The sequence below is a fragment of the Vidua macroura genome, chromosome 24, assembly GCF_024509145.1.
Source record: "Vidua macroura isolate BioBank_ID:100142 chromosome 24, ASM2450914v1, whole genome shotgun sequence".
Lineage (NCBI taxonomy): Eukaryota > Metazoa > Chordata > Aves > Passeriformes > Viduidae > Vidua > Vidua macroura.
In genome coordinates, this window is record NC_071594.1 from 2,429,474 (window position 1) to 2,448,340 (window position 18,867).

At 57.9% G+C, this 18,867-nt stretch overlaps 1 protein-coding gene across 1 annotated transcript; it reads left to right on the forward strand.

Moving 5' to 3' along the window:
* Positions 1 to 2,617: 2,617 nt before the first annotated feature.
* ARL8A (ADP ribosylation factor like GTPase 8A) lies at positions 2,618 to 18,828 on the forward strand. The gene is made up of 7 exons (XM_053998260.1): positions 2,618 to 2,971; positions 11,286 to 11,366; positions 12,326 to 12,399; positions 14,607 to 14,700; positions 15,804 to 15,871; positions 16,870 to 16,940; positions 17,064 to 18,828. The coding sequence occupies exons 1-7, from the start codon at positions 2,849 to 2,851 to the stop codon at positions 17,111 to 17,113; spliced, it is 561 nt and encodes a 186-aa protein (XP_053854235.1). The 5' UTR covers positions 2,618 to 2,848; the 3' UTR covers positions 17,114 to 18,828.
* The last annotated feature ends 39 nt before the right edge of the window (positions 18,829 to 18,867 follow it).

The window sequence follows — 18,867 nt, forward strand, 5'->3', positions numbered from 1 at the left end:
TTGCACTGGGGGCAGTTTAGATTGGATATTAGGAAAGATTTCTTCACTAAAAGGGTGGCCAGGCCCTGGCACAGGCTGCCCAGGGCAGTGGTGGAGTTACCATCCCTGCAGGATGGTGACTTGGGACATGGTTCAGTGGTGACCATGGCAGTGCTGGGATAATGCTTGGACTCGGTGATATTAGAGGTCTTTTCCCATCTGAACAATCCTCTGATTCTATGAAAAAAAAAATCTTCAAGCAGAAATTACATGCAAGATTTGGGGGATGATGAATTTTTCACTGGTATGAGGAATTCTGAAGGGGTGATTACAGAAAACAATGGTATTTCTGCTTCCTCAGCCCTCCCTTCAGGAACACAGGGACCCTGAGCAGGCTGCAGCAGCTTGGAAAGCAAAACGCTTTCTGTCTCCAAAAATAAAGTCAGCTTCCCCGTGACTTATAGCACATGAGGGAAATTTCCCTGCCATTAATTGTCGGGGGCTGTGAGGTGAGTTGAACCCCAACCCAGTTTCCCTGTTTCCTATGCACACCCATTTGTCTCAGGCAGCCCCAGAAGTGGATTCAGCACTTTGTCTCTCACAAGAGCACCAGCAACCCCTACACGTGGGCTCTCCCCAGCAACTGCTGCAATAAAGGACCTGCTGTGTTAGTCCTTGCTTTAGGCCTGGCTCAAATCCCACGTGGCTGCAATGAGCCCTGTTGGTGTGGCACAGCCCCTGGCCTGAGCGCTCAGCACGGCGTGGGGGAGCACAGCAGAGCCAGCACACACCTGGGGGCAGCCCTGCACCCACCAGCCCAGCAGAGCTGAGCAGGGCCAAAGCAAGAGGGTTTTGAGGCTGCAGGGCCCACCCTGATGGCTGAAGGCTGCTGTGGCAGCAGGCTGGGTAGAGGTCTCACAGGAGCATCCTTCGAGGGAGCTGTGCCTTTGGCTTGTGTCTCATTCTCCAGGTGGGAATTGTCAGCTCCTGTGGCATTGCTCAGGGCTCCTGGCACCCCCTAACCCCAGTGCCACCCTGGCTGCTGGGCCCCAGCCCTTCTGCACACCCCACACCCTGCACTGATCACACCCTGCACCCTCAAGTACCCCAGGACCTCTGCAACCCCTGCACCCTGCATCTCCCCACCCCCAGCACTGCCCACGCTGCCTGCACCCCTCAAACACCTGCACCCCCAGCACCCTCAGCATCCCTGCAGCCTGCACCTGAACCATCCCTGCACCTGAACCATCCCTGCACCCCTGCAGCCTGCACCTGAACCATCCCTGCCCCCTGCACCCCTGCAGTCTGCACCTGAACCATCTCTGCTCCCTACACCTGAACCACCCCTGCACCTGAACCATCCCTGCCCTCTGCACCCCTGCAGTCTGCACCTGAACCATCCCTGCACCTGAACCATCCCTGCAGCCTGCACCTGAACCATCCCTGCACCTGAACCATCCCTGCACCCCTGCAGCCTGTACCTGAACCATCACACTGACATCACCTGGGGAAACTGAGGCCTGAGGCCAAGCACCAGCTCAAAGCCACCAAACCAGTGACTGGCCCCTGACTGAAGGAAACAGCAGGTGGATGAGGTCCTCTCTGTGCCCACGGAGCTCCCATCGCAGCAGGGTGCACCTCCCTCAGGGCTGGACCTCCAGGTCCCCCCTCACCCACCCGTGTTCCCCGGGCCTCAGGGTCCCTGCTGGGGCCTCGCCACCCCTGGTGTCACCTTGCCATGCCCTCCTTTGGATGCCGCTGCCACCAGCCCTGGGCAAGGGGCACCCATGGCCGGGGGCAGCTCCTGCCTTGGCTGCTGGCCAGGTGGCTGTACCTAGGGCAGGTGACACCAGGGGGACAGGTGATACCAGGGGGGCAGTGGAATGGGCTACAGGAGGGCAGAGGGGCTGGCTCAGTCCTGCTGTGTGTGCCAGGGCTCCCAGTGGCACTCCCAGGTGTGTGAGGAGCTGGTACAGGTGCAGGATTGGGGTGTGCCCCGTGGCACTGGTGCCAGCTGTGGCAGGGCACTGCCAGGGCTGCAGGGAATGCACCTGCCAGTGCTGGGTGCAGGTGAGCAGCACGGGGGGCACTGAGGCACACGGGTGATGGAGGTGGGGTGCTGGGTGCAGGTGAGCAGCACGGGGGGCACTGAGGCACACGGGTGATGGAGGTGGGGTGCTGGGTGCTGGGTGAAGAGGTGCTGGGAGCACAGGAGTGCGGGCTGGGGGGATATTGGGGGTGCAGGGGGCACGGTGCAGGGGAATTGGGGTACAGTAGTGTCGGGGTGCAGGGGTGGGGTCGGCGGGAGGTGCAGGGCTGTGGGGTGCGCCGGTACGGGGGTGCATCCCCCCTCCCTCAGGCCGTACTGCGATGTGAGGAGCCCTGGGTTACCGAGGGTCGGGGATGCCGGCAGTGACCAGGGCAGGGCTATGGGATATTCCGGGCTGTCCGGTCTGTCGGTCTGTCCGGGCTCTCCGGCCTGTCCGGGCAGCCCCGGGGACGCGGCCGAGCGGAGCGCGGTGCAGCGGCTCCTCCGGGCCGGCAGGGGGCGCGGCAGCGGGGCGGGGGAGGCGGCGCGCGGGCCCCACCCGGTGCGGCAGCAGGGCCCGCGGCGCGCGGACAATACCGGCGGCGGCTCGGCCTCCATCGGCACCGCTCGGCCCCGCTCGGCCCTGCCCGGCTCCACCCCGATTGGCCCCGCCCCGACTCGGCCTCGCTCGGCTCCGCTCGGCCCCGCTCGGCCCTGCCCTGCCCTGCCCTGCCCGGCCCGGCCGCGCTCGGCTCGGCTCGGCCCCGCTCGGCCCGGCCCGGCCCGGCTCCGCTCGGCTCGACTCGGCCCCGCTCAGCGCGGCCCGGCCCGGCCGGCACCATGCTGGCGCTCTTCAACAAGCTGCTGGACTGGTTCCGGGCGCTGTTCTGGAAGGAGGAGATGGAGCTGACCCTGGTGGGGCTGCAGTACTCGGGCAAGACCACCTTCGTCAACGTTATCGCGGTGAGCCCGGGGACGCCCCGCATCGCCCCATCCCCGAGGGGTCACGTGCCCACCCAGGGCTTCACCCTTGGAATCCCCATTGTACCCCCATTGTACCCCCATTGCACCCCACTGCATCCCCATTGTACCCCCATTGTACCCCCATTGCACCCCACTGCATCCCCATTGTACCCCACTGCATCCCCATTGCACCCCACTGCATCCCCATTGTACCCCCATTGCATCCCCATTGCACCCCACTGCATCCCCATTGTACCCCCATTGCATCCCCATTGTACCCCACTGCATCCCCATTGCATCCCCATTGTACCCCCATTGCATCCCCATTGCACCCCACTGCATCCCCACTGAATCCTGATTGTACCCCCATTGTACCCCCATTGCACCCCACTGCATCCTATTGTGCCCCATTGCATCCCCGCACCTTGTACGCCCCCATTGCATCCCCACTGCATGTCCCCATTGCACCCCTGGGTATTTCTCAGAACGTCTCCGCCCTGTCCTGCCCCAGCCTGAAAATGCCTTTGGGGAGGGGGTGCAGGCTGGGGGTGCGGGGTTCAGCAGTGGGGTGCAGCAGTGGGGTGCAGTGTGGGGTGCAGGCCCGGGGCGGCCCAGGCAAACCGCAGCGTTTGCTCCCCGCATCCCCGGAGCCGAGGCGGGTGCTCGGGGCCGCAGCCGGAGCAGGCCCCGGGGCAGGCTCCGGCTCGGCCCTGCCCTCCGGGCCGGAGCCGCGGCCGTGCTCCGCGGTCAGCAGGCGGTGCCGGTGCCCGGGCCGGGCCCGGGGCTCTGCGGGAGCTCCGCTCTCGGCCGGTAGCACCGGCGCTTTGTCATCGTCCGTGCCGCCGGGACGCGCCGGTGGCGCCTCGTGACGACCCTGCCGGGCTCGGTGCCACCGGGGCTCCTTGCCTGGCGGCCTTCCTCGGGCCGCGTCCGCCAGCAGCAGCGTGCTGTGGGTGCCGGCGGCTCCTGCAGCAGCGGCCCGGCGGGGCAGGGCAGCGCCACCCGCCTCGGGCCCTCCAGGCCCGGCCTCTCCCCGGCTGCGCTGCCTCCTCCGGCTCCCTGCATCCAGCAGGGGATCAGGAGCTGCGTGTCCTGGCTCCCGAAGCCCAGGGCGTGGCTTCACCCGTGGGGATGCTCGGCAGTCTCCCCTCTGGCTTTTCGGGTTGTTCTCGCCCTCTCAACAGTGATGGTGCAAGGCGGGAGGATCCCGAAGGCGTGGGTTTGGGCTGTTATCCCCCGGGGGTTTCATGGAGGGAGGTGGATGCAGATCCGCCCTGGTTCTCCCCCTGCCCCCTGGTTGCTCAGAAGTCCGTGCCTGCCATGGCTCCAAAGCAGAGCGAGTTGTTGGTGCTTGCTCAGGGTGCTGGAAGCTGCTGGGCTGTCAGAGGGGATTTTCAGCTCATATGGAGGCTCCCTTGCACTGCTCTTCGGGACATGCTGAGGGATGAAAATGTCTTTCCTGAAGTGTCTAGGAGCAGAGAGAGGACACCCCAAAATGCTTTTTGTCCTGGAGACGATGGCACTCCTGCTCTCAAGCTGTTTTGCTGGAAGTCACTTCTCAGTGCTCCAATCTCCTGCTGGTTCCCCCCATAAACCAACACCAGCGTCTGGGGACAGGGAGCATTTTGGCGCTGGGGCAGTGACCCTGAGCACCAATCCTATTTTTGGGGGACCTCTCCCTGCCACTTGCGTGTTTAATAGTCAATTTTTGCAGTCCCATGCCAGGGTGGGCCAGTCCCATGTCCCGTGCCACATGTGAGCTGCTCCTGCTCTTGATCTGCTGGGTGCTGCTGCCTGTTAACAGCACCCAGGCTACCTTAAAAATGGCAAAGTAATTTAGTGTCGGTTTTATTCACCCACTTAAGCTGTGAAGGGTGATGGAGCTTTATCCCAGACCTGCTGCACTGTTCTGCCTGCACAGAGCTGGAAAGCCCAAGGGTTGGTGTTCTCCATATGCTTCCTCCTCTCCCAGCCACATCTGGGGCAGACAGGGCTCAGTGTGAGCTTTGTGGGATTTACTTCAGTGAGTAAATACTTTGTACCTGGCACTTTAACTGTGAGCAAGACCCCACTGGCAAGACCCATGCACTGGGACTCTCTCTGCTTAGCCAGGATTGCTGGTGTAGGGAAAAGGGACTTTGAGGAATTACAGCAGCTCTTGAGGTGGCTGAAGTTGGCACCATGGCCTGCTGGTCTGTCACGTCTGTTGTGGGGTGTTTGAGACCCTCACATGGCAGTCAGGCTCAGGGTGCTGAGTTTGGCCTCTCAAGTTATTTGGAAAGTTCAAGTTTGTGGCAGATGCACACAAAAAGGGGCACCAACCTTTGAGAAGACATCCTGGAAAGAAGGACTTGTTGGGCACAGTGAAAGAGAAGCGTGGCACAGGAAATGCCAACTCGACAGGAACTGTCTGAGAAGGTCTGGAGGCGCCTGGCTTTAGGGTGTTGCAATGGGGTTGTTGGAAGGGGAAATAGCTGTGATTTGGGCCTTGTGGGGCGATAAAACCTGAACTGGAGAAGTATGGGATTTAGGTGTTGGAGAGATGTAGCAAGGAGCTTTTCTGGGACTGGAGCTGCTCTGGGGGGGTTGGAACTGTCCTTTACTTGCAGGATTTGTAGCTGCACCTGACTGAAAAGTGGACTCTGGTTCCCTGGAAGGTGGGTGGCTCCCTCCAGCAGCCAGGCTGTGCTTGTACCAGGCAAGGACTTTGCAGAAGGCAGCTATGATCAGGGTGACTCCTCCTGGGTCACCTGCCTGCGGTGGGAACTTCAATTTTTCAGGACTTATTTTTTCTTTTCCTAGCTGTTGATAGCTGAGGCCTGAAGTCTTTGCTGCAAGAAGTGGAAACTGTAGATACACCTGGTCTTGATTTAACCTGAAGCTCGTGGGCTTTTAGCTGCCTTTTCTCCAATCTGGTGGTGCCATGGATGACTCAAGGGTGTTGAGAGCTCCTCAGCAGGTGCTGGGGCCCAAAACCTGTCAGTGCAGGCCATGGTTAGAACAAGAGAGCATTGCTGCTTTTTAACACCACATGCTTTCTACCTGTGCTAGAGCCTTCCAAGAGAGTGAAGGCACAAGTGCCAGGGTGTTGGACATGGGGTGGGGGCTCTGGAGCACCATCCTGTGCTCCAGCCCTGCCTGGAAAGTGGTTCAGACTAGTGCTGCAAGAGGAAACATGGAGCTCCTGGAGCGAGTTCAGTGGAGGCTGTGAAGATGCTGACAGGACTGGAGCATCTCTCTTGTGAGGACAGGCTGAGGGAGCTGAGGCTGTTGAGCCAAACAGACAAAAAGAGGTGGCTGAGAGGCACCCTCATCAGTGTCTGCAGGGAGGGATCAGAGGATGCACCAGGCTCTGCTCCCTGGGGCCCAGCAATGGAACAAGAGGAATGGGCAGAAGCTGATGCTCAGGAAGCTCCCCCTGGACATGAAGAAGAACTTCTTTCTGTGCAGTGACTGTGCTCTGAACAGGCTGCCCAGAGAGCGTGGAGTCCCCCTCCCTGGAGACATTCCAGAGCTGTCTGGGAATAATGCTGTGCCGTGTGCTCTGGGGTGATCCTGGTCAAGCAGGGAGGTTGGATCAGGTGACCCACTGTGGTCCTTCCAACCTGACCCATCCTGTGAAGCCACATCAGCCTGGTGTTTGGCACCAGGTAGGATGGTGGATGGTGGGGCAGGTAGCCAGCTCTCCAACAGCACTGCCAGGGAAGGCATGGCCTGGGAGTGGCTCAGAGGACCGCAGAGCTCAGCGCCTGCTCCCACCCATCATCAGAGAGACACTGACCCCTTGGCCAGCCAGCTGACCATCTGGGCAGGATGTGCCGTGGATGAGCCTGGGAGGGAAGGTGCAGCTCCAGGTGTGCAAGGTCCCCAGGGTTTGCTGGGGAGGTAGAGCAGAGAGGTGCTGAGGAAGGAGCAGGGAGATGTTGTTCTGATGCATTTGCGCCGCTCTCTCTTGACACCCACCTCTCCCAGGAACTCTGGGTGTGCCCCCTGAGTGGGGTCTGGCAGGGCCAGCGTGGGTGGGAGGTGGCCATGCATTCTTATGCTGCCTCATGGTCATTCTGTCTCCACATGCAGCACCTGGGCCCTCCACAGGTGTGTCTTTGCACCTTAGCTGCATAGTGCAGAAGATGTCATGTTTTCTTGGGGAGGGGAGGGTTTCCTCCATATTCCTAGAAGAGGAGGAGAATCTGGTTGAGGCATGGTCTTGTCTTGCTGCTGGAAGCTCTGTCAACATGAGCCAAGAAAAATGGACAGTGTGGCTTTCCTGAGATGGGATCCCAGAGTGATTTGGGTTTGAATGGACCTATAAAGATCACCTTGTCCAACACCCTTACCATTGACAGGCACCTTCCACTAGCCTGGTTTGCTCCAAGCCCCATCCAGCCTCACCTTGAACATTCCCAGGGATGGGGCAGCCACAGCTTCTCTGGGTAACCTGTGCCAGAGCCTCACCTCTCACATCATAAAACTTTTTTTTTTTGTATATTTTATGTGTAAGTTTCCCTCCATGTTGGAGCTTGGGCAGGGTTTGGCAGGGACTCAAGTGCCACATGGCAGGAGATGCCTGCAGGAGTGCCAGGCTGGGCAGTTTTGGGGATGGTCCAGGCAGTGGTGGGAGACACCCAAGCCGAGGTGCTTTGGGCTCCTGCCACTGTCCCACAGAGGGCCATACTCTGGTGCAGACACAACTGCAGAGACCCAGGGCTGGGCTTCCAGCACTGCCATCTCTGCCCTCTGGGGAGCAGGGCTGCAGAACAGCCAGCAGTGATGTATCTAGAGCAGGTCACATCAGTTCAGTGTCATCCTGTGCTGGGACAGGGTGACAGCCACCTGGCTGCAGTGAGGAGGAAGGCTTGGCCAGCTCAGCCCTGCATGCTGCCCACCGGAGCAGGGGGAGGCTGAGGTGCCTTCTCTGCATGTGCCAGCGAGTCGAGGTCCCAGGGCCTGTCTGAGCCAGGGCTGATGGCTGAAGTGGCAGGTGATGTGGTGCCCATGTGCACATGTCAGGATGGGGCTCAGCATGAGCTGGGGGCACCACTTGCCCTGGCAAAAGTTGAATTCTGACCTCTTCCAGTGACCCAACTGGAAAGTGCTGAGGCAAGGCACCAAGGCAGAGTGGTTTGAGCAGAGCAGTGGGTGACCCTGGCAAAACCAGCAGTGAACTGGAGTATGTAAAGACCTGATCTGCCGTTTGTGGCCACAAAATCCATCTTGCCTGCAACAATTTTTGTGCTTTCTGGTGGAATTGGGTTGGACTTAATGATCTTGAAGGTCTCTTCCAACCTTGTCATTCTGTGAATTCTGTTCTTAAGCAATTGGTGTGGCTTGGCATCATCTTCAGGGTGAGCGTGGATGTTATGTCCATTACCTAACCTAAATTTGGGGGAAGAGTGTGTCCAGTGAAGCTTTTGCTTGTCTCCATCTGGGAGCTCACTGCTTTCCTGGCAGTGGAGCTGTGGATGGCTTGCCCCTGCAGGGAGTTGAAAATATGTTGAAGGCATCAGTGTCAGGGGTAGCTGGAGAGGGAAGAGAAAACTCTGTGTTTCCACCACTGAGAGTTGCTTTCAGCTGATGCAGGATGAGCTGATAGAGGAGGAGCACGTGCAAGATGCTTCTGTGGGTGCTGGGACAGCAGGGAGCACGGGTGAGCCATCCTGGAGCTCAGTGCCTTGCATTCCCTGCTCAGCCTCTTTTGGACAGCTCAAGTAGTTTTGTTTTGGCCCCTTGGCCGTGGACAGCCTGGAGGCAGGTGCTGCAGTGGGACAGGAGTTTGGGGCAGGGAGCAAGGCTGTGGTCACTCACACAGACAGGCTCTGTCCCAGCCGTGGAGGAAAGAAGAGGTGACTCCTGGCTCCTGCAGATCACCCCTTCCTGGAAGAAGCTTCTGTCACATGGGAACCTTATCTTGTGTGGCTTTTGCACAGCCAGCAGATCCCATGATGTGGTCTGGAATCCCTGAGGGAAGTGCCTGCAGCTTCCAAGAGCTCTTCAGCAATTGCTCTCCGTGCCCACCCATCAAAGCCTGAGAATTCCTTCGGTTCATAAAGCTCAGTTGTGTGTTGAACCTCAGTCCATAGGAGATGTCCCCTGTGGATCCCTGCCTGCTTCCCCTCCTCTCCCCATGCCCTTCCTCACAGTGTTTTCTGGGTGCAGCGTGGCCTGAACCCCCTTTGGCTGCTGGCTTTTGCTGCTGAATGCAAAAGGGATGTGAAAAAGGGAAGCAGGGTGTATTGCAGAGCCTTTGGAAGAGGTCAGGAAAACCTTGGGGACTTGCTGATGTGGTGCATCTGGAGGAGCCACAGGCTCAACCAGGCACAAAAATCTGCTTATGACAAAATAGCATAAACTGACTTCCTGTTTTGAGGTTTGTGTTAACTAAAAGTAAAGCCCTCAAGAAACTGAGGATTTTAAGGTAGTAAAGACTTGCTAGGATGAGTTTGGCCATGGTTGGTGGTTGCTGCAGGTTTCTGGCACTGATGGCTGAAATCCCCAAGGCTGCACTTTCCTGGTTGTCAAACATTCTACCCTACTGGCTCCTCAGCATTCCGCAGCATGGCCTCCCCCCAGGATGCATTTATGGGCCATAAGCCTGGGTTGAGTGCCAGGGAAGCTGCTGGAGGTGAAGGGCTGTGCCAGCTCCTGTCTCCTGCCCTGGAGCTGCCACATCACTGCTGGGACTGCCCATAATGTCCCCCTGTGCTGCTCCACCTGGGCCCCTCCTGCAGCCTGGGGATTTGAGCAGCACACTGGAACGTGGGGTGGGCTTTGCCAGACTGTTAGAGATGAGCAGTGAGATGCTTGGCTCTCACAATGAGGGCTGAACATTGTGTGTGTGTTAAGAGAAGTTTTGTACATGCAGAGTTGTGTTACTGGAATGTGTCCTCCCCTCGTTGTTATCATGGGATGGCCTCGGTACTCGGGGCATTTGGGAGGGTTGGCTCGTTACTGTGGCAACACCTAAGCTCCAACCGAGGTGTAAGGAAGTGATCTGCACCCCTGGGCAGCAAGGGAGGGTCACTGACAGCACTCTAGGAGGGGCTGGAGATGTAAAAAGGGGAGCATCCATCTTGCAGATGAGCACGTGGCTGGTAGTCACAAGGTCTCCCAGTGATGTAATTTTTCCTTATTTAGTCCTTTTGTTGTATTTTTGTTAAAGTTTAATAAACCTTTAGCATTTTAAAAGTGAAGGTCGTTTCTCACAAGACCCCTTGGTGTGGTGCTGAGCTCCTGGGCTCGTGAGCCAGCAGCAACAGGGGGATGGCTCCTGCTGACTGCTCCAAAACCCTGACCCGTTCCACAGCAGGGCTGGGCTGCTGCAGCCCCGCAGGGATCTCGTGCATCTGATGCATAAACTCAACAAGACACTGGAGCTGCACTGGGAGCAGCTCTGGGGGCAGGAGGGGGGCCCTTTGTGATCCCCAAGTCACCCAGCAGAGGCAGGATGCAGAACTGGGGTACCAGTGCAGACAGCTCTCGATTGAAAGCAGAAGTCAGTCTGGTTTCAGCTCGGCCATAAATGATCCAAAGCACAAAACATGCTGGTGCCCCCAGGACTTGCAGCTGGAAAGGAGCTGGAGCAGGAGGTGGCTCCCTGGGTGGAGAGCCCAGCCTGGAACCCCGGGAGTCCTTCCAGGGCTGCCTCATCAGAGGTCACTGCAGAGGAGCAAGGCCTCAGCCTCCTCCCACAAAGGGCTTGAGAGAGCTGGGATGGGCAAGCCCCCAACCCACTGGGACAACAGTGAGTCCAGGGCTGAGGGTGGCAGCTCGCTGCAGGGTTGGGGACTGCGTTGGGACACCCAGGGCACCTGTGCCCATTGCAGCAGCCAGTGTCATGGTTTAGGAATGGTATTCCCCACTTTGGTACTCCCGCTGGTGTTAGGTGTTGGCTGCCTCTGCTTCCCCTTCCCCCTCCAACTGGAAGCACAAAAGGCAAAGATGATGGGTTGAGATAAGAACAATTTACTAGAAACAGCAAGGAGATAAGACAGTAAGCAACACTACTAATAACAAAAGTGTACAAAGAGAGGGTGATTTACATGCAAAATGCTTGCCAAGCCTGGCACAATGACACAATGGCTTCCCTCTGCCCACCAGGCTTTCTCCCAGCTGGAAAAGAGCAGCATTCCCATAGTCCTGGTGGCACCTCGGGCTCTGTGCTCCTGGCGTGGACCTGCAGGAGGGTTGCACTGTGCCCAGGGCAGGGCTGGCAGAGCCTTTGGGGTTATCCCAGGCTGTCAGCCTTGCTGCCCTGCCAGGGCAGGCTGGCCCCATTCCTCTACCTCCTAACGTTGTCTCACCTTGTTCCCTGCAGTCAGGACAGTTCAATGAAGACATGATCCCCACAGTGGGTTTCAACATGAGGAAGATCACCAAAGGGAATGTTACCATAAAGGTAAGATGCAGTTGTTACTGCTGGTGAGGGCTCTTGGGATGAAAGGTGAAGGTGAGGGAGATTGGTATCTCTTCTGCTGGAGGTGGAAGAATTCCAGGGATCCCAGCTGCAGCTCACAGAATAGAAGCAATAGCAGCATTAAGGGTGGAAAGTCCCTTTAAGATCGAGTCTAACCAGGAGTGCCATGTTCACCACTAAACCATGTCTTCAAGTGCCACATCCAGGTGTTTTGTTAACATTTTCAGGGATTGTGATTCCACCACCTGGAAGTGAAAGATTTGCCCTGTTAGGGTCCTGCAGGTACCCACCTGAAGGGAAGGGCTGGAGGAGATCCAGACTTGTGCAATGAGAGTCAGTCTGGGCTGCAAAGCTGGAGGTTTCCTTGTATCTCTGGCTTGCTGGTAGGAACTTATGGATGTGGTCACCTTGCTGAGGGTGGTAGTGCTGGGAAAAACAGGTCATGGCTTGCAGTGGTGGTCTCTGCCTTGGGAGCAAAGGAAGAGGAGGGTTCTACCTGTTCTGGATTTTTCAAGGGCCCAGGGTTATACTGGGAAATAGCTGTTGGACAGGCTTGAAAAGCTGGCTGGGAGATCTCTGGCTGCTGCAGGAACACTTTTGAGAGTGTGCAGAATGTTCTTAAATGGGATATGCCTCAGGGAAATGGCAGGAGGTGTGATGGGCACGGGGAGGAGCACCCTTGGGCCAGGGGTTTCTCCATGCCATCAGAGGCACACCACAGTGGGATTCAGCATCCTCCAGCTCCCCTTCCTGAGGTTTCTCCCTTCTTTATCAAGTCAGGAGCCTCCTCATGAGATTTGAGCTGAAGAGGAGAGGATGGGGGTGGGCTTGGTGCACGGCCAGAATGCCCCAGGTGTCCACATGGGGGAGGAGCAGTGTGGGGCAGGAGTGTGGGGTGCTGGGCACGGTGCCAGGGTAACTCTGCCATCTCCCTGTCACAGCTCTGGGACATCGGGGGGCAGCCACGGTTCCGCAGCATGTGGGAGAGATACTGCCGTGGAGTGAGTGCCATCGTGTGAGTATCCCGGAGCCCTGCTGTCACCCCCTGCTGCTGCTGCTGCTGCTGAGCCTTGCAGGGGCTGGGGGCATCACCCCACCCCGGGGTGCTGGGGTGCCTTTGCTGCCCGAGCTGGACACCCGTGGCAGGAGTTGGAATCGCTGAATCAGCATGGAGTCACGAGGGTTGGAAAAGGCCTCTAAGATCATGAAGTCCAACCATTAACACAACACCACCATATTCACCACTAGACTATGTTCCCAGATGGTTTTTGAATGCCTCCAGGGATGGTGACTCTACCACTGCCCTGAGCAGCCTGTGCCAGGGCCTGGCCACCCTTTTAGGGAAGAAATTTTCCCTAATACCAACCTAAACCTCTCCTGGTCCAACTTGAGGCCATTTCTTCTGGTCCTGTTGCTTGTTTCCTGGGAGGAGAGCCCAACCCCCACCTGGCTCCACCCTCCTGTCATGGAATTGGAGAGACTGAGAAGGTCTTCCCTGAGCCTCCTTATTTCCAGATACTTCCCTTGGGGACTGATGTCTATGTGGGCTTTAAGCAAAGGACAGCCAGGTGCCTCCAGCTGTGCCAGACCCTCCTCTTCCCTTCCAGCATCCTTCAGTCCAGCTCTGTTGCTCAGATCTCACCCCTCCAGGCTCCCATGCATCCTCTGTGCTGGCTGCTCACCGCAGGGGCTGAGCAAACCCAGTCATGGGGCTCAGCCCTTCCCAGAGGAGAGGCTGGTTTCCAGGTCAGGATGTTTATGTACTGCCAGATGAATCTTGTGCTGAGAGCAGGAGTCTCACCTCCTCCTGAGTCAGCAAATCTGAGTGTCCCTGGGTGTCCCCTGCTTGCAAACAGTGCAGGAAAAGTTATCCCAGGGAGTCCAGGCTTGGGGTGAGCATGGCAAGGCACTCATGGGAAGCAGCTTGCCTGTTCCAAAGGACAAATACTGATCTTGGGAACACTATACTGGGATTACTTAAACCCAGTCAGAAAATGAGATTTATGGGATCTTTCCCAAGTAACCATACCCTGAGATTTGGAGGGCTGCTTTCTGCGCTGCCCTTCCCAACTCTAAGCTTTGGCAGATGAGGAGGAGCATGCTTGTTCTGCATGTTGGGACAGTGGTGTCTGCTCCTGCCCTTGCAGACTGTCACCATGCTGGGACATGGCCTTGGACCTGCAGGAGTGTTTTTATTACACTTTTTATTACAATGAGCTTTGCTGGAAATGGTAACATCTCAGTCTTTTCACTCCTTTTGCTGCCTCCTTCCATAATGTTGTCATTTTGGCCCATGTGGTTGTCAGGAAGCAGAAGGACCTGTGAGGATCCAGGTCACACTCCAGTCTGCCCTTGTCACATGGAGCTGTGTCAGGTCCCTTTCCCTTTGCCCTCAGCTCCCCCCCATGCCCAACACGCCAAGGGCTGGGGCAGTCCCTGGGCGTGTTTTTCCCTCTCGGCACAGCGTTCCCATTTTCCTGTGTTAAGCACTTTAGTAGTTAGCAGCTCTTTTCCTATTTTTAAATAACTCCCCAAAGCCTGATGAGCTGGTCTTTCTCACTCCTTCTCTCCCAGCTTCTCAATCTTTGAAATCAAGGCTGCTTTGATCAGTTCCTCACCCAAGTTTTGGCTTCACTGACATCATTTGCAGGATAATAGTTGGCCTTTAAGAACAAAATCCTTTCCCAAATCTCCCCTTCTGCTCAGAGAAGCATTGGTGGCCATCTGCTTCACATCCACGTGCTCCATGACCCCTCCCAAGTTTACCCCAATGATGGGATGAGGAGGTCCTTCCCCTTCTTGGGTCTTTGTCACCTCTGCATCCTCAGCTTCTCCTGCCTTCTCTGCTTGTCCTGAGTGTTTACATGGGGGCTGACACGTGTGTGTTGTTGGAGAGAATGTGTGTCCTGCAGCTTCTCCTGCCTGGCCTTCCTTCACCCAGCCTGTGGCTGCTGTCAGCAGGGTGGCAGCTGCAGAGACAAGGATGAGATGCTCCCCCACTCCCCTGGGAGACATGAGGGGCTCTCAGCTCCACAGCCATCCTTGGGAAGAGGCATCCTGGCGGAAGGATCCTGTTACCAACCACCTCCACGTGCTGGCCCAGTTTCCAGTGGGGGCATTGAGCTGGTGTGGGAGGAGGTTTGGGGGTGGCACGGACCTCAGCACAGCATGAGGCCGTGGAGACCTGGGCACCTGTGCTCAGGGTTGTCCCTTCCCTTGCAGGTACATGGTGGATGCTGCTGACCAGGAGAAGATAGAGGCCTCTAAGAATGAACTGCACAACCTGCTTGACAAGCCACAGCTCCAGGGCATCCCGGTGAGCTGGTGCCTCAGTCATGGTCCCCAGGGTGGGCACTGCCAGGGCTTGCAGAGCAGATTCAGGGAGGAGCTCCCCTTCCTTGCAGGCATCACTTCCCTGCTGCACTCCTGAGGGAGCCAGCTGGGACAATGACCCTTCCTAGGTCAGAACTGGGCCAAGCAACACAGAGGGACCTTTGGGGCAGAGAGCACAGATCAGGTCCCATGGGTGAAATCTGTCCTCTCACATGGATTTGCACCTGATTTGTGGTGTGACAGGAAGTGCTGTCTCCTGTGAGAGGAGCTGCTGGGCTGTGACATGTGCAGGGGGTGGGACACGTCACAGGTACGCTGTTCCTGTCAGGTGGGCTGTGCACCAGCCATCCCAAATCAGCATCCTTTGAAAGGAGCTAACTGAAGATCTTGCCACAGATCCCAAATGTCCAGTGCCAGCTAAATTAAGCTCCTGACATACCAGGCTGCAGTTGCAGGCCTCTGAAGGCTCTCTTCTTTGAACAAGCCTCCTGACTGGGACTGGGGTGGGGAGATGCTCATCCTGTGCTGCTGCAGAGCCCGGCCCATCCAGGCAGCCACAGCGTCAGCACCGCCCCTGTCAGGTGACAGTCACAGTGTCCCCTGCTCCAGAGGGACAAACCAGTCCTGCTGAGAGAGACTGGTGATGGTACAAACAGCTGATCCTGGTTTGGGCTGCCTGCCTGCAGAGTGTGCTCTGCCCAGCATCTAGAGCTTGCTCCTGCTGGATAAAGTCAGTGTTAGCCATTTCATTTGACTTTTGCTCAGAGACAATGAGAAGCTCCTGGGAGAATGTCCTGGGTGGCAGAGCAGATGCTGGTGCCCTTCAGAGGGGACATACTGTGGGGCCATCTCCACACTGGGAGCAGGGAGTGCACAGGAGATGCTGTGTACAGCTAATTAAGGCAGTTAATTGAAGTGCTCTGCCTCCTGAGTGCTGCTGAAGGGGGTTTCTCTGTCTGGGACATCCTAGCAGAGTAGCCAGGGCTCTCTGGTGTCACAGGCAGGCTCTGCTTCTAAGTGGCAGAAGCAGGTTCCAGCCTGGTCTGGTGGCTGGGTGCTTCAGGTGTCCCCTGTCCTGCCCTGCAGGTCCTCGTCCTGGGGAACAAGCGGGACCTGCCCGGTGCCTTGGATGAGAAGGAGCTCATTGAGAAGATGTAAGTGTGCCAGTGCCCCCCTGGGCACAGGGGTGTGACACAGTGTGAACCCTGGGGACAAGAAGTGTGACCCCTGGGGCACAGGGGGTGTGACACAGTGTGACCCCTGGGCACAGGGGTGTGACACAGTGTGAACCCTGGGGCACAGGGGTGTGACACAGTGTGACCCCTGGGGACAAGAAGTGTGACCCCTGGGGCACAGGGGGTGTGACACAGTGTGACCCCTGGGGACAAGAAGTGTGACACAGTGTGACCCCTGGGGCACAGGGGGTGTGACACAGTGTGACCCCTGGGCACAGGGGGTGTGTGACACAGTCCCTGTTCTGCTGTGTCCCCACCAGCACCTGTCTGACTTGGCACTGTGGGCCTGGGGTAGGCTGGCAGAGTCGAGTGGCTGAGGATGTCCAAGGTGACACCTTGTGGAGACACAGAGGAGCTGGAACCACCAGTGCCAGGGCTGGGTCCCACGTGCCACATGGTGGCGTGGGGGCCCGGCACAGCGTGGCACTGGCTGCTGGAGCTGGTCTCTCCCAGATACCTCACTGGGCTCCTCCACATGGGGAATCTGGGATGCTGCACTGACTCACAGCATTTCCTCCCCTTCAGCCACCTCTCAGAGCACCTCTGGACCGTGGGCACCTATGCAGCTCCCATGCTGCCAGCCCTGTGCTGCTCCCAAAACCTCCCTGCCTCATCTGGCTGCAGGGCTGGGGGAACCTATGGAATTTGGTGGCCAGGGTGTCCATGGGATCGGGTCCCTCCTGCTCTGTCACATAGTCCCCAGCCCAGCCCAGCCCTGCCCCTCAGGCATGGAGCCCTGGTGCCCTCGCCTGACCCACACACAGCTCCTGGAGAGCCTGGGGAGCTGCTGCCCCTCCACTGTGCCCTGTCTCAGAGACAGAGTCCAAAGAGACCCTTCAGGGGCTGCCCAGGGGTGTCTCCCATGGCCATCCCACACAGCTCAGAGTCTGCAGGCAGCACTTGCTCCCTCCCCACAGGAACCTCTCTGCCATCCAGGACCGAGAGATCTGTTGCTATTCCATCTCCTGCAAAGAAAAGGACAACATTGGTGAGTGCTGTGGGCTGGGGCCATGGGGGGCATGGGGAGCAGTCCGTGCCCACGTGTTTGGCCGGGTACAGGGGGAAGTGACAGCCAGAGACAGAGGCTGTAAGTGTCCCCTTGCCTCTGCAGACATCACCCTACAGTGGCTTATCCAGCACTCGAAGTCCAGGCGAAGCTGAGGTCCCGCGGGCCTGGCTCGGATTGGGAAGATGCCATTGTCCAAGCCCATGCCCCTCTCTCCTGCTCTGTCCCTCCAGCTCTCTCTCTAGATGGGTATTTTTAGGGGACCCCAGACTCTGCTGATATTGGGGCAGAGTCCTTGTTTTTATTGTAAAGAAGATGTCTGACTGCCCTCCTCTCCCCCTTTCCTCTCCTCCCCCTCTCTTCCTCCATTTTGGCACTGTTCTGTTGTTGTCTGTGTATACAGTATATATATATGTATATATATTTTAATTTTTTAATTTAAGGGATAGTGCTGTTATTAAATTGGGCCCTGTGAGCAGTAGGAAAGCTGGGGCTCCCCAAGGTCAGCCAAGGGTCAGCATTGGGAGGAGGAGGAGGGTGGTAGCAGAAGGCAGCCCTTGGGGATGGGGCTGTGCCAGCTGCAGGCAGGTCCCCTGGGGCTCCCTTTCCCTTCTCTGGGTGTCCTGCTGCTGCCTCTAGGCAGAGATCACCCTGGGGGTGTTGGGGGTGCCCACCTTGCCCTGCCTGCCCCGGCTTGGGGAGGGGGGGCGTGTCAATGCCACCTGCAGGCTCCTCACCCCTCCGTGGGACAGGGATTAGCCACAAGCCACTGCCATCAGCCTCCCCCTCCCGCCTCCACTTCCCTAACCCTTCTCTGGGGTCCAGGGCCACTTGTCCCCCTGCCCTGTGTGTCCCCTGCTCTTGTGCCTGGGCCAAATCCTGCCCACTGCCCAGCCTGGCTGCTCGGGGGATGAGCGGGGGCACTGGTGCCAGTGCTGGGGGCCCAGCAATGCCAGCAGCCCCTGGGGGAGCTGGGGGCTGGCACCTGCCTCCCACCTGTCCCAGGGCTGCCTCAGCCCCATGTAACCTCTCGGGACAGCTGTGCTGGCTCCCCACGTGCCAAGTGGCATCGCCTGTGCCCGGCTGGGGCTGCTGGCTCTGCCCTTGCCAGGGACATCCCTTGGGATGCCAGAGAGGGAGGGACACATGGAGGCACCTGGAGACACACTCAGAACATCCGTGCACCCTCAGTGCTGCTGACCAGACCCATGGGTTATGCTCTGTGCCCCATGCCCTGCTCCCCATGCCCTGCTCCCCATGCCCTGCTCCTCATGCCACCCCTGCTCTGCTGCCCTGGCTGGGAGGCACGGGAGCTGTGGGGCAGGGGGCAGCAGGGCCTGTGGGTACAATGGTCAGGTCTGTGTGTGCACGGGGGGGGGGACTATGGAAGTCCTGTGGGGTGACAAAGGCTGTGGCTGTCTGTGCCATGTCTGTGCCATGGGCTGGAGCTCTGAGGTGCAGCCTGGGGCCTGGCCAGGTTGTTTGGGGCCAGTCTGGGGGGACTGGGCTGGCACTGGAGGGTGGGTGTGCAGAGGAGGCAGCTGCCGGTCCCAGCGCAGGGCTGGGGCACAGGGTGGAGATGGCCGGGGGGGGCTGCAGCCTCTCAGCCTCTTCCCCCTCGGCTCCAGGGCATCAGGCCAGGAATTTACCTTCTGTTCTTGTTTTTGCAGAATTGCACAAAGAGAGGTTTCTTTTTGTTGTTTTTTTTTTTTTTTAATTTAACGACTTGTAAAGTGTTGTCTCCCCCCCACCCCCCCCTTTTTTTTTTTGTAAGAGATATTTTGACTCAGATTTGACCTCTGTTGGGAAATGATTCTTGTAACTGTACAATTTTTTTGCCTCCGAATAATAAATTAACAATTTTGCGTTGCGGGTGTGGTTGCTGCCACTTTACTTCCTCACCATCTCT

Excerpts from the sequence above, each read along its gene's own strand:
- ARL8A (XM_053998260.1), top strand. The coding sequence starts at position 2,849 with ATGCTGGCGCTCTTCAACAAGCTGCTGGACTGGTTCCGGGCGCTGTTC. Across the intron at positions 11,367-12,325 it reads AAGGGAATGTTACCATAAAG|CTCTGGGACATCGGGGGGCA; the intron begins GTAAGATGCAGT and ends TCCCTGTCACAG. Across the intron at positions 12,400-14,606 it reads CGTGGAGTGAGTGCCATCGT|GTACATGGTGGATGCTGCTG; the intron begins GTGAGTATCCCG and ends CTTCCCTTGCAG.